The sequence below is a fragment of the Malus sylvestris genome, chromosome 3, assembly GCF_916048215.2.
Source record: "Malus sylvestris chromosome 3, drMalSylv7.2, whole genome shotgun sequence".
Classification (NCBI taxonomy): Eukaryota; Viridiplantae; Streptophyta; class Magnoliopsida; order Rosales; family Rosaceae; genus Malus; species Malus sylvestris.
The window spans coordinates 36,647,024-36,660,131 of NC_062262.1; the positions used below are offsets into that span (position 1 = coordinate 36,647,024).

The following is a 13,108-nucleotide window of genomic DNA, read 5'->3' on the forward strand; positions in this document are numbered from 1 at the left end:
CTTATCAGCCTCAAATTTCGCAATTTCTCGCGCCAAAGTCAATTCACCTTGGCGAGCAAGTTCTTCCATGTATTTTGCATAATCATTTTGGAAGCACTCCCTTTTCTCTTTGAAGCATTCTTACCTTCAGGCCTAATTGGATAAGGGGTCGAACCTGACGCTTGTTCAGGGAGGGGCGTTTCGGGCACTTCTTCTGCATCATCTTCATGAACATGCGAGTCATGATCGGGTGTAGAGTGTAGAGGGGTGCTGTTCATGAAAACTTCTGGACCGACATGCACAACTCTGAATTTAGGACAATCTTTGACAATATTCCAACATTCCCACCGGTTGAATGATTTAATTTTGCTTTTGGTTTTGGCACTATACCAAGCTTGTGCTTGAAGTTGCTACAAATAAATAGGTAACAAATAAATAAATAATTATAATGAAAGTAGGTAACAAATAAATAAATAATAATACAAACAAATAAATAATACAACCAAATAATTATAATGAAAGTAGGTAACAAATAAATAATTATAATGAAAGTAGGTAACAAATAAATAATACAAACAAATAATTATAATGTAAATTTGGGTATAGTACAAACAAATTAATAATATATTGTTACCTGATCCGTGTAATTTTCCCCACTTCGAAGATTAGCACTAGCTTGTGCCAATGCGTCTCTCCACATACTAAACGATTGGCTAAGTAATTTCCAACGACTGGACATCGATTCTTTGGTTCTTTTCCCACCCATTTTCTCAAGATAATTGGTATTAATAAGACTCCACATTTCTTGCAACTGCATCTCATTACCCATAAGCGAACTATGAGAAACTTCAACCCAGCTAGTACACAACGCAACATCTTCAAGAAGCAACCAATTCGTACCTGCATCAATAGTCATTTTGTTGAAAAAAAATTGGATTGAAACTTTGAGAGAAAGATAGGAATTTGATTGAAAGTAGTTGAGAAAATATGAAATTGTGGTGTAAGGTAGATGATAATGAGAAGGTATTTATAGAAAAGTAAAAACAAATTTTTTTAAAAATTTTCAGATTTTTTACAATTTTTTTAATTTTTTTATTGAACTAATTAATCTCTGCCGTTGGATTTAAAAAAAATTGAATTCCAACACTCTAGATTGTGCCATGTGTCACAACGGTAACTTTTTAAAATTTTAAAACTATTTTTTCTTTTATTTAGTTATTTATAAAGCAGAATAATATCAACCGTCGATCTCAGATCCAACGGTTGATATTAAATATGTTTATTTTTATTTTTATTACCGTTGCAAATCGGACGGCCCATTTTAAAGAGCCGTTGAGATCGAACGGATCGTGGGAAGCCACGTGGCTTCCCAACGGTAACTGAGACAGACTACATCGCGGGCCCCTGGGGTCTGAAATCTGTCGGCTGACGCGCCCCCACGCGCGGGTGAGGCGCACGCGTCTGACAAAAAAAAATAAAAAAAAGGGATTAACGCCAGGCTGGCGTCAGCCCTGCGTCAGGTCCACCTCGGGCTCGCGGGCTGGCGATTCCTCACAGGCCTCTTGCTCGCCCCTGCCCAGTCCCTCGGGCTCCCCACGCTGGAGGGCTTCAGCCGGGCTATCATGCCCTGTTTGGTCCACTGTCCCCCGAGCAGCAACCCAAAGTGGAGTTGCTCTAATGGAGAGAGAGAATCGAAAACACCAAAAGAAATCGAAACCGGAGAGGATAAACGTGGCCTCGGAGGGCAAGAAAGTCATTTTACTATAGAAAAGATGGCAAAAAAGTGGGTTAACAAACGAATTGAGGGGCATTTTAGTCCGCACACTGCCCTAGAATAGTGCCACCTGAGTTTGGGTTTTAGTATATATAAAATTTGATGGAGCCGGAGGCATGCAGTGCACCGTCAATTAATATTAGGATCACGATCGTCGGCCATGGATGCATGCATCTTCTTTTTGTGCATCATTAGATATAGATTAGGTACTGCATAGTGCATAACTTCGATTTCTACCTAGCTACAATACATACAGATTTGATTGTGGAGATTGAATTTTGCTCGCATCAAGTACTAATGTTAATTGCTCTATATTCAAAATGTCTCTTAGCAGATTTCTGTTTTATCAGATAAGAAAATTAATGCTTAAAATAATAATCCCGAAATATTATTTATACAATTTCTTGTAATATTAACAAGGATGATGTCCTTAAATTTTGTCACTACAGGAAATTAAAACTGGGACCATTTTACAGTTTTATATACACGCCTTTCATGTGAAGAAACCCAGAAACAAGACCCCAAAATAAAATCTCAAGTATTACAAATGCTAGGGTACCCCAGTTCTTCGATCGAAGCATGCCCTGCAATAATGCCTCTGTCCCATCAACCTGCATCACATTTCACTCCAAACTATTTATTATGCAACTAGCCAATGTGACAAATCATCCAACAAATCAACAATTAATGCAAAGGAATATTAAAAGACTACAGCAAATAAAAACATTTAGGTTTTTTCTCTTCTTTTTCCAGCAGAGAAGAAAGATAAAGATTACCAAGTTATTCTCTGGTGACCGCCAATAGAAACCTTGCAAACCTGCTGAGAAGAGGTCACAAGCACCCAAAGCATATATAATGAGCGCATTCATCCCCATCCATTGCAGCAACACTGTCACTTTTATGAAATGTTTGACATCAACCTGCGTTTAAATAAGGTTTCACTAAAGCGCACATGAATCTTTGAATTTGTAGCTTCCTCCAAAATTATCATTCACTAGTATGCCAAGCTTTGTATCGGATCATTAAGCTTGTCAAACATATTCAATCATTTAACCAGTGATTAGCAAAATGCGAACTTACTATATAGAAGATAATGCATAATATCAAGCCTGATGCTCCTGCTGTAATACATGTATAGCTCATTGTGTATAGTGGTTTACAGAAAGGAATACCTGATACAGGTACAGCCGATTACGCATAGGAAAAAGAATAGAAATCCTCAACAGAAGAAAAATAATGAAAAAAATAATGCAATAAAAAGAGAATATACCAAGCATCTTCAAGGCATATCCAAATATTAGAAGAGGAAAGGAGGACATAGACCATAACAATATCCTCTGCTTCTGGTCCTACAAAAGAAAGGATCCTGTCAGGGAAGCAATTCATCAAAGAGGCAAACCAGACACAACGAGAGTGCAGACAGTTAGTGTTATCAGCAAAAAGAAGCTTCAAACCTTGAAATGCAATAGTATGTGCCCAAAATGCAATCCCACAAAACATGTAACAGCAGCCATCAGAGAACTGGAAATTTATTAATAAAATGAATCAAAGACCAATTCTGAATAATCAATAACGATGACGATTTGACATTTATAGAGTGTCTGTTTGTGTGTGTGAGAGAGAGATGAAAATAGAGTTAGAGTCAGAGAAATGCAGAAATCAACCTTAAGATTCCCTCTGGGTCAAATGGTGCAAGGCACCATTGAGGAGAATCAGAGGGCAGAGGTCCATAGTCAGGAGAATTAACACTGCATTCCTGAGACACAAAGGGTTAGCATTTTTCAATTATCAGCAATGAAAAGCACTGATACAGGGCTTAAATCCTGATATATTCAATAATGCAGTTACCAGAGAAGGCCCATGAGAATGACCTTTGTTCTTCTGTAAACAGGATGTTGATAAAGGTGATGCTCGCCCAGAATAACTCGATCGATATAACCAACAGCATTGCAAGGAGGTTCAAGACTACCCCTCACTCCACAATAAACCTAGTATGTAAATATTGTACGCAAACGTTGAAATCTTACAGGACCAACCAAATTCAATCCTAAACCAAAATCTAACACCTTAACATTGTCCCTTAGCAATTAGAAATGAAGAGAACAATTTAACTCACAATTTGAGTACCAGGTCCAGAACGAGACAAATTCAAGCTTGCAGCTTCATATTCCCAAGTTGGAACGAAAAGACCATACAGAAAGCACATGTGAAAAAAGCATAATCCAATAGCAAACAGCCTGCATTACACATAAAAGTTAAAACTTGAGAATGGACAAAAAGGGAAGCATATGTATGGTCCACTTAAATTCATGAGCATCAACAGAATTTGTAGAAGCACTAACCACTGATTGTAGTATTTCCTAGCAAAATCGACCAGTGATTCAACCATGATATTGTTAACAAACCAGATCTCTGAGATTGAAGCCAGCAAATATCCAATTGAAATCCTCTGAAAATTAGATGCAGACACTTTCAACATGCTTTCAACATGAAAGGTGACAGTAGTGTATGCCATTTCGAATATCAAAATCACTCAGTTAATAGCAGAGGAAGAATATGATACAAACTTCTAGATTGAGTCAGCATAATGCTACCTGTAGTACACCTAGCCAACGTATCTTGCCCACATCAACCCCATATGTTAAATGGTCACGCCCGTGGAAATACCCACCTAAGAACACATTGCAAAGAGAAATATAACAAGCAATCATCTTTAAGCACAGAATCTATAACCAAATATGTTCCATACCTTAGAACTAATGAATGCATGTTATACAATGTAAGCATGAAATGTAAAGCATAAAATTTATACTAAATTCAGACAATTGACAAAACTTACAAGTGTTGTACCAATATAAGTAAAAGAAACATCAAGGAATGTTGAGTTTAATCAAGTATAAGATTATGATAATCTAATGGAACAATGACAGGGTACCTTGCAGTAACAACCCCAAGAGAAAGAGATTCATTGCTCTAAGAATGACTTTCTTTGTGGCAGTTGTCTTGTTGGGCATTTTCTGCACAGTAGTAGAAGGAACGAGAGCAGGCGGTTGATTAATATATAATTGCTTCCTTACATTTCAGAATTTTGCACATAGAAATCACTGCAGAAAAGTGCTGCCCTTTTCTTTTATAAAGATAAGCTTCCCCAATTAACTCTAGATATATAATGTAGTGAAATCATTTGGGATTTTGGAAGACATGACAGTGCCACATGGTAACATACAGGGGTTTTAGACAAGGATTGGGTGGAAAAAGGAAAAAAGAAAAAGATAAACCCTAGAGTCCTACAGCCTACCTTGAATGCAAGACTGATGGAGACGCCAACAAGAAAAAGAAAAAATGGCATTACAAAATCTGCAAGTGTAACGCCCAACCACGGAGAGTGGTTTATCGACGGGAAAGCTCCTCCGGCATCATCGACCAAAATCATCAACTGTTGATTGTTGATAGAAAACCTATCAAATCAGGAAGACGTAATAGACAGACACACAGAAAGCTAGCTCATCATCAAATTAGTTAACATATCTAAAAACAAACAAAGGAAATGAGAAAGATGTCAAGCTCTAGCCTTTAACTAACTACAAAGGAAATCATCAAGTAAGAATTCCATAATCCAGGTATATCATATCAACTTAATTGATTCAAGTGAATCGCATGACAACTCCAAACCTAATCTAAGTACTAATCCAAAAACCACCAAACTATCTCAAAATTAGAATCTAAGCAAATTAGGGATTCGCATTTAGCAAGCAATTTCAATCAGAATCGCCGGGCTTGGCGTACCGCGACGGTGAGGCCACGGAAGACGTCGAGAGAGGCCAGGCGTTGATTAGGCGTCGATGCATCTGTGCCGTTGGATGGTGAGGCGGGCACAAGACTTGGGATCTCATTAGAAATGGATGATTCTCCGTCTCTGTCTGTGTCTCTGTCTCTGTAGAGATGAAGAAGAGGAGCAACGTCGTCGACGGCTGCAGACATTATCCTGATCACGGTGACAGTCAGTCAGGCATCACTCACTCACTTCTGTGCTCCTCTTTCGGTTCATTTCTCTCTCTGTTTGGTGCTCCGTGACTCGGTGACTCAGTAGCAGTGCCTCCGGTCAGGTCTGGTGAAACCGGTGTATGCAAGAAAACTTAGAAATGTACACACCGAGAGATTTTTCAGTGTAATCGGTGGGATATGTGTGCTAAAAATTTAATAACTTAAAAAATAAAATTTTCCTACACTCCTATTAAAACACGTGGTGTACCACTTATGTATCTGTCATAACTAAAAATTGGGTAAATTACATAGTAGCCCCTCAGGTTTGAGTTCTATTGCAATCTCATACAACATCTTTAAAACATTTAACTTTCATACCTCAAGTACTATTTTATTTCAATTTCATACAACCGTTAGATTTTCCATCCATGGATCTGTTAAATGCTGACGTGGCTGCCACATATATGACACGTGGCTGCCAAATGTCTGCTACGTGGCAAATAAAATAATTTTTTAATTTAAAAAAAAAAAAAACATATTTGTCACTTTTTTTTTTCTCTTTCTTCTTCTTCTCTCTCTTTCTAAAAAAAACATATTTGTCACTTTTTTTTTTTCTCTTTCTTCTTCTTCTGGGTTCGGACTTTTTTTTTTTTTTTTTTCTTCTTCTTCTTCTTCTTCTTCTTCTCCCTCCTCCTCCTCTTTCTTCTTCACTTCTTCTTCCTCCTTCTTCTGGGTTCGGTCCCTTTCTTTTTTTTTTTTTTTTTCTCTTTCTTCTTCTTCTGGGTTCGGACCTTTTTTTTTTTTTTTTTTCTTCTTCTTCTTCTTCTTCTTCTCCCTCCTCCTCCTCTTTCTTCTTCTCTTCTTCTTCTTCCTCCTTCTTCTTCTGGGTTCGGACCTTTTTTTTTTTCTTCTTCTTCTCCCTCCTCCTCCTCTTTCTTCTTCTCTTCTTCTTCTTCCTCCTTTTTCTGGGTTCGGTCCCTTTTATTTATTTATTTTTTTTTTCTTCTTCCTCCTCCTCCTCCTCTTTCTTCTTCCTCCTTCTTCTGGGTTCGGACCCCTTTCTTTTTTCTTTTTTTTCTTTTTCTTCTTCTTCTTTCTCCTCCCTCCTCTTTCTTCTTCTTCTTCTCTTTCTCTTTCTTCTTCTTCTGGGTTCGGACCTTTTTTTTTTCTTCCAATTTCAGGTTTTAAAAAAAAAAAATTAAAAAAATTATTTTATTTGCCATGTGGCAGACATTTGGCAGCCACGTGTCATATATGTGGCAGCCACGTCAGCATTTAATAGATCCATGGATGGAAAATCTAACGGTTGTATGAAATTGAAATAAAATAGTACTTGAGGTATGAAAGTAAAATGTTTTAAAGATGTTGTATGAGATTGCAATAGAGCTCAAACCTGAGGGGTTACTATGTAATTTACCCCTAAAAATTTCTTCACACGAAGGTCCAAGGCCAATGGGCTGTGCTACAATATTAGTTGACCAGCGGGCATGTGGCACTTATCCTCATTTCTTGTTAAACAATTTTAGCTCGTGGAATATTTCATTAAGGGCACTTCCACCGTGTGCTCAAGCCCAAGGGACAGGCGCAGGAATAGAGCCAAAGAGCTCGAGTGATGAAGCCCAGCGTGTGCTGGCGAGCGAGCCTGAGCAGGCCTGAGGGAGAGGCCAGGCACGAGTCCTCGCCCCGAGCGCTTGAAGGCAATGTGACGTGGGCTGACGTCAGGACGACATCAGCCACGTTTTTTATATTTTTTGCGTTAGGTGCGTTGGCTTCAAGCGCACGTGGGTGCGCGTCATTCGACAGAATTTCAGGCCTAGGGCCTGCAACGCACTCGGAAATGTTACCGTTGGGGAGGCCACGTGGCTTCCCCACGTCCGTTGGATTTCAACGGCTACAATTTCTGGACCGTTGGATTTCCAACGGTAAAAAAAATAAAAAAAATCTTATTTAATATCAGCCGTTGGATCTGAGATCAACAGTCCACTTTATTCGCCTTTATAAATTAAAAAAAGAAAAGAAAAAACAGTTTAAAAATCAGAAATCTTACCGTTGTGCCACGTGGCACAATTTGGAGTGTTGGAATTCAATTTTTTTTAAAATCCAACAGTAGAGATTAATTAGGTGAATAAAAATAAAAAAAATGTAAAAAATTAAATAAAATCCGGAATTTGAAAAATTAAAAAAAATTATTTTGCTTTTCTATAAATACCTTCTCATTATCTTCTATCTTACACCACAAATTCATATTTTCTCAACTACTTTCAACCACATTCCTATATTTCTCTCAAAGTTTCAATCCAATTTTTTTTCAGCAAAATGACTACTGATGCATGTACGAATTGGACGCTTATTGAAGATGTTGCATTGTGTACTAGCTGGGTTGAAGTTACTCATGATCCGATTACGGGTAATGAGATGCAGGTGCGAGAAATGTAGAGTCTTATTCATACCAATTTTCTCAAGAAAATTGGTGGGAAAAGAACCAAAGAATCGATGTCCAGTCGTTGGAAATTACTTAGCCAATCATTTAGTACGTGGAGAGACGCCTTGGCACAAGCTAGTAGTAATCTTCGAAGTGGGGAAAATTTAGCGGATCAGGTAACAATATATTATTTATTTGTTTGTACTATACCCAAATTTACATTATAATTATTTGTTTGTATTATTTATTTGTTTACTACTTTGATTATAATTATTTGTTTGTATTATTTATTTGTTACCTACTTTGATTATAATTATTTATTTGTTACTTGCTTTCATTATAATTATTTGTTTGTATTATTTATTTGTTACCTACTTTCATTATAATTATTTCTTCTCCCGCATTGTGTAGGAATTTCAAGCACAAGCTTGGTATAATGCCAAAACCAAAAGCAAAAACAAATCATTCAATCGGTGGGAATGTTGGAATATTGTCAAAGATTGTCCTAAATTCAGAGTTGTGCCTATTGGTCTAGAAGTTTTCATGAACAACACCCCTCTACACTCTACATCCGATCATGCCTCGCATGTTCATGAAGATGACACAGAAGAAGTGCCTAAAACGCCCCCTTGAACAAGTGTCGAGGTTGACCCGTTATCCAATTAGGCCTCAAGGTAAGAAGGCTTCAAAGAGAATAGGGAGTGCTTCCAAGAATGATTATGCAAAGTGTATGGAAGAACTTGCTCGCCTAGGTGAATTGACTTTGGCGTGGGAAATGGCAAAATTTGAGGCTGATAAGGCTAGAGAGGAGGCAAAAGCTGTAGCTGTTGAGAAAGCATTTCAAGCTAATAGGAGAGAAAGAGAGTTACTTAGGCAAGAAAGGGAATAGGTTAGAGAAGAAAGAATGACTCAACGAGATCATGCCATTATACAAAACTATCTTAATTATGGGTTGAACTATAATTTCATAACTCATGTTTTCAAAAATGCAATGGCATACTTTATCTTACGAATTTGTTGCAATGTCACACCTCCAACATTTTTTCTGTCTATTTCTCTTTTAAATGCCGACATGACTTGAGGTGAAACCCACTCTCTAGCCCAGTGGGATTAAAAAACTAATTAAATATAAAAAATTAAAAAAAATTATTTAAATATTTTTTATTAAAAAATTGTGGGACCCACTCCCTACAAACCCATCACCCTCACCCTTGTTTCCCAGTTCACCTGACTCTCCCAACATTCCTTCCTTCACCGCCAAAACCAGAACCTGCCGCCGCCTCACCCACTAATCACCACCATCTCTCCCTGGACCAATCCAACATACCTATGTGTTTGATGTGGTCCATATCTCTGGATCGACCCGTTTCCTACGTGAGCTTCCCAGGTGAGTTTACGACAAACTCCGATGACAAGCACCGTCGCCACCACTACTATTCCACTATTCTTGGTGCCACGAATAGGATCCACCCTAAGTTCGCGTTGTTTGGTCGCCATTCATGGAAGATCAAACTATGGAATTCTCGAGATTTTGATGTTGGCGATTTGGCATTTGGAGAGGACGATGAGGGTGCAATGGTAGAGATTGAGTGACATGTGGTGGAGGATGAGGGAAATCACCCTATCTTGTTGGTTTTTCGTCTTCTCTCACTCAGCCATGAAACCCAATCACCTCTTTTTCTTTCCATTCAAGATTTAGATCTACATCATCAATTTGCCTTGTAGAATTTCTGAAAAAGATCATTGATGCACATTCGAACTCTAATTAATCATGGATGAGATTTGCGGCTTTCAATTTGACAATTTGAGTGCAATGGGCGATGACGTATGAATCCCAGAACAGATATTATTACATCTAATTGGGCTTTGATAAACACTCAACCAAAAAGGTTGTGTCGGTTACTTCGAAAAGTGCATGAGAATTTGCAAGTAGTGAGTGAGAACAAAGGTTGACGACGATAGCGGTTTATTCAAGTGAGAGAAGGAGATGAAAAAGACAGATCGACTCGGGAATAAGGGTGATGGGTTTGTAGGGGGTAGATGTCACATCCCGGCCTGGGGTCGACTCCGCCGTAGCACGATATTATTCGCTTTGGGCCCTAACCACGCCTCATGGTTTTGTTTCCGGGAACTCACACGAGAACTTCCCAGTAGGTTACCCATCATGGGATTGCTCTCGCGCAAACTCGCTTAACTTCGGAGTTCCGATGGAACCCAAAGCCAATAAGCTCTCAAAAGGCCTCGTGCTAGGTAGAGATGGGAATATACATATAAGGCTTAGAGGATCCATTCCCTTGGGCGATGTGGGATGTTACAATCCACCCCTCTTAGGAGCCCGACGTCCTCGTTGACACATATCCGACCAGGGATTGGCTCTGATACCAAATTGTCACATCCCGGCCCGAGCCCCCACCACATCCTAGGCTCGACTTCGTTGTAGCACGATATTGTCCGTTTTGGGCCCCGACCACACCCTCACGGTTTTGTTTCTGGGAACTCACACGAGAACTTCCCAGTGGGTCACCCATCATGGGATTGCTCTTGCGCGAACTCGCTTAACTTCGGAGTTCCGATGGAACCCAAAGCCAGTGAGCTCCTAAAAAGCTTCGTGCTAGGTAGAGATGAGAATATACATATAAGGCTTAGAGGATCCACTCCCCTGAACGATGTGGGATGTTACAGTAGGTCCCACATTTTTTATAAAAATATATAAATGATTTTATTTATTTATAATATTTAATTAGTTTTTTTAATCCAATTAGACTAGAGAGTGGATCCCACCTCCAGTCACGTCAGCATTTAACAGAGAAATAGACAAAAAAACTGACGAAAGTGTGACATTGCAACAAATTCGTAAAATAAGGTATGTCATTTTAAAACATAAGGTATGAGATTGTGGTTTAACCCACATTTGACGTAGTTTTGTGTAATTTACCCATTTCATTATATAGGGGATTTTTTTTCCCGGTAGGTAACATCATTAAATAGTTTAATAGTTAGTTTTTAGTAGAGCCGGCTCAGGAGAAAGGTTACGGAGTGCGATAAATTAGGTTATTTCACATGCAATAAAACTAAAGAAGGAAGCGATGAACAATTAAGAAAGGTGATTGGAAAATTGGTAATTTACGTGTTAATAGGTTATTTACTGCTATCATATCCCGAAAACGGGTGTTTTGGACGTTTCGTACTCTCCGGATTGATACAACTTTGATTTAGCATGTTTGTTTTGGGCCTGTCATATAGGATTCGAAGAGAACTACGAGACCTACAAGACTTAAGTGAATTATGTCGTTTACTATATTTAATTCGGATTTTGATATTTTAGGATGTTTATATATATATATTTTATGGGAAAACTTGATATAAGTCCTTTTTTTTTTCCAGTTTCTTAAAATAAGTCAAATTCTTTAAATTTAGGATTATTTTATTGTCAATGTATTATTTATGAATAATATTTATTGTTAAAAATAATTTCTTTTTAATTATCTCTTAAATTATTTTTTTCTTTTTTTTGTTATTTATTATTCTCCTGTCCTAAACCCCCATTTATTCTTCATTAATTATATTTTGACTTTACACATTTAAAATTTTTTGATGCCTAAAATACCCATATTTGAAGGTTTAATGTTCACAATTAATTCTATACGGATTGGAAGGAAGATTTAATGATTTTACAAAAATAAAAAATAAAAAATTAATTGCCTAATATATAATAACAATAAAACATGCCTAATATATGTAATAATATGTTCTTTGTTTAGTCAATCAAATTATATTTTACATATAAATGTAGGTAAATTTCACACACACACACACACACACATATATAACAAAAAAAACATGCCTGATATTGTAAAAATTCATGCAAAATAATTTACTTACAAAAAAATGTTATTTGATTTAGTGCACCTACTATGCAACATTTTAAAATGTTAGATGCTTAAAAAAAGCAAAATAATTTACCCAATAAATGTAAAGTACATGCAAAATACAAGCAAAATAATGTACCTACATAAAAAATAATATTTTTTTATTCAATACTAGTTTACCTATTATTTGTACATATAATAATAAAATGTACCCAATATATGATACATACGAAATAAAATACCTACATAATGAAGAATATTATTTGATTCAAAATTAATTGACTTACAAAATAAAGAAATTTTGTTTGATTCAAAATTAATTTACCTATTATTTGTACATATATCTTATAATAATAAAAGGTGCCAAATATATGTAATAATACATGGAAAATATATTACCTACTAAATAAAAGAATGTTATTTGATTCAACATCAATTTACCTACAAACTATATGTTAGTTGCTCATCATAAATTTACATATAGGTAGATTAATTAGTATAATATGTTTGAACATATATGTACTATTGTGCATATATATTGAGCTTATGGTAGTACTATATGCATTTGAACGCGTGTGTGTATATATATATATATATATATGTTAGGGGTAATAATATGTGTAATAATTATTTGTTCATTGTAATTAAGGTGAGTAATTACATTCATTGATTTATTTTGAATATTGTGGTATAAGTTGTAAATATCTTGTAACAATTGTCACATCCCGGCCCGAGCCCCCACCACATCCCGGGCTCGACTCCGCCATAGCACGATATTGTCTGCTTTGGGCCTCGACCACGCCCTCACGGTTTTGTTTCTAAGAACTCACACGAGAACTTCCCAGTGGGTTACTTATCATGGGATTGCTCTGGCGTGAGCTCGCTTAACTTCGGAGTTTTGATGGAACCCGAAACCAGTGAGCTCCCAAAATGCCTTGTGCTAGGTAGAGATGAGAATATATATATAAAGCTTACAGGATCCACTCCCTTGGGCGATGTGGGATGTTACAATCCACCCCCCTTAGGGGCTCGACATCCTCGTCGGCACACATCCGGTCAGGGATTGACTCTGATACCAAA

The 13,108-nt window shown here is 37.2% G+C and overlaps 1 protein-coding gene across 3 annotated transcripts; it reads right to left on the reverse strand.

Annotated features, from left to right (window-relative positions):
• Positions 1-2,088: 2,088 nt before the first annotated feature.
• Positions 2,089-5,915, reverse strand: LOC126617283 (uncharacterized). 3 transcript variants are annotated; one of them, XM_050285309.1, is made up of 13 exons: positions 5,540-5,915; positions 5,052-5,189; positions 4,689-4,770; positions 4,348-4,424; positions 4,096-4,202; positions 3,870-3,990; positions 3,602-3,741; positions 3,418-3,501; positions 3,208-3,274; positions 3,024-3,102; positions 2,834-2,925; positions 2,530-2,673; positions 2,089-2,364 (listed from the first exon to the last, which is right to left on the reverse strand). In XM_050285309.1, exons 1-13 carry the CDS (start codon positions 5,732-5,734, stop codon positions 2,224-2,226), a joined length of 1,467 nt encoding a protein of 488 aa, XP_050141266.1. In that variant the 5' UTR covers positions 5,735-5,915; the 3' UTR covers positions 2,089-2,223. The 3 variants fall into 3 exon arrangements, with proteins under 3 accessions (XP_050141266.1, XP_050141267.1, XP_050141268.1); XM_050285310.1 differs by having other exon boundaries at positions 3,418-3,509; positions 3,625-3,741; positions 5,540-5,913; XM_050285311.1 differs by having other exon boundaries at positions 5,052-5,211; positions 5,540-5,675.
• Positions 5,916-13,108: the final 7,193 nt, after the last annotated feature.

Excerpts from the sequence above, each read along its gene's own strand:
- LOC126617283 (XM_050285309.1), bottom strand. The coding sequence starts at position 5,734 with ATGTCTGCAGCCGTCGACGACGTTGCTCCTCTTCTTCATCTCTACAGA. Across the intron at positions 4,425-4,688 it reads CTTGGGGTTGTTACTGCAAG|GTGGGTATTTCCACGGGCGT; the intron begins GTACCCTGTCAT and ends ATGTGTTCTTAG. Across the intron at positions 3,991-4,095 it reads AGGAAATACTACAATCAGTG|GCTGTTTGCTATTGGATTAT; the intron begins GTTAGTGCTTCT and ends TGTGTAATGCAG.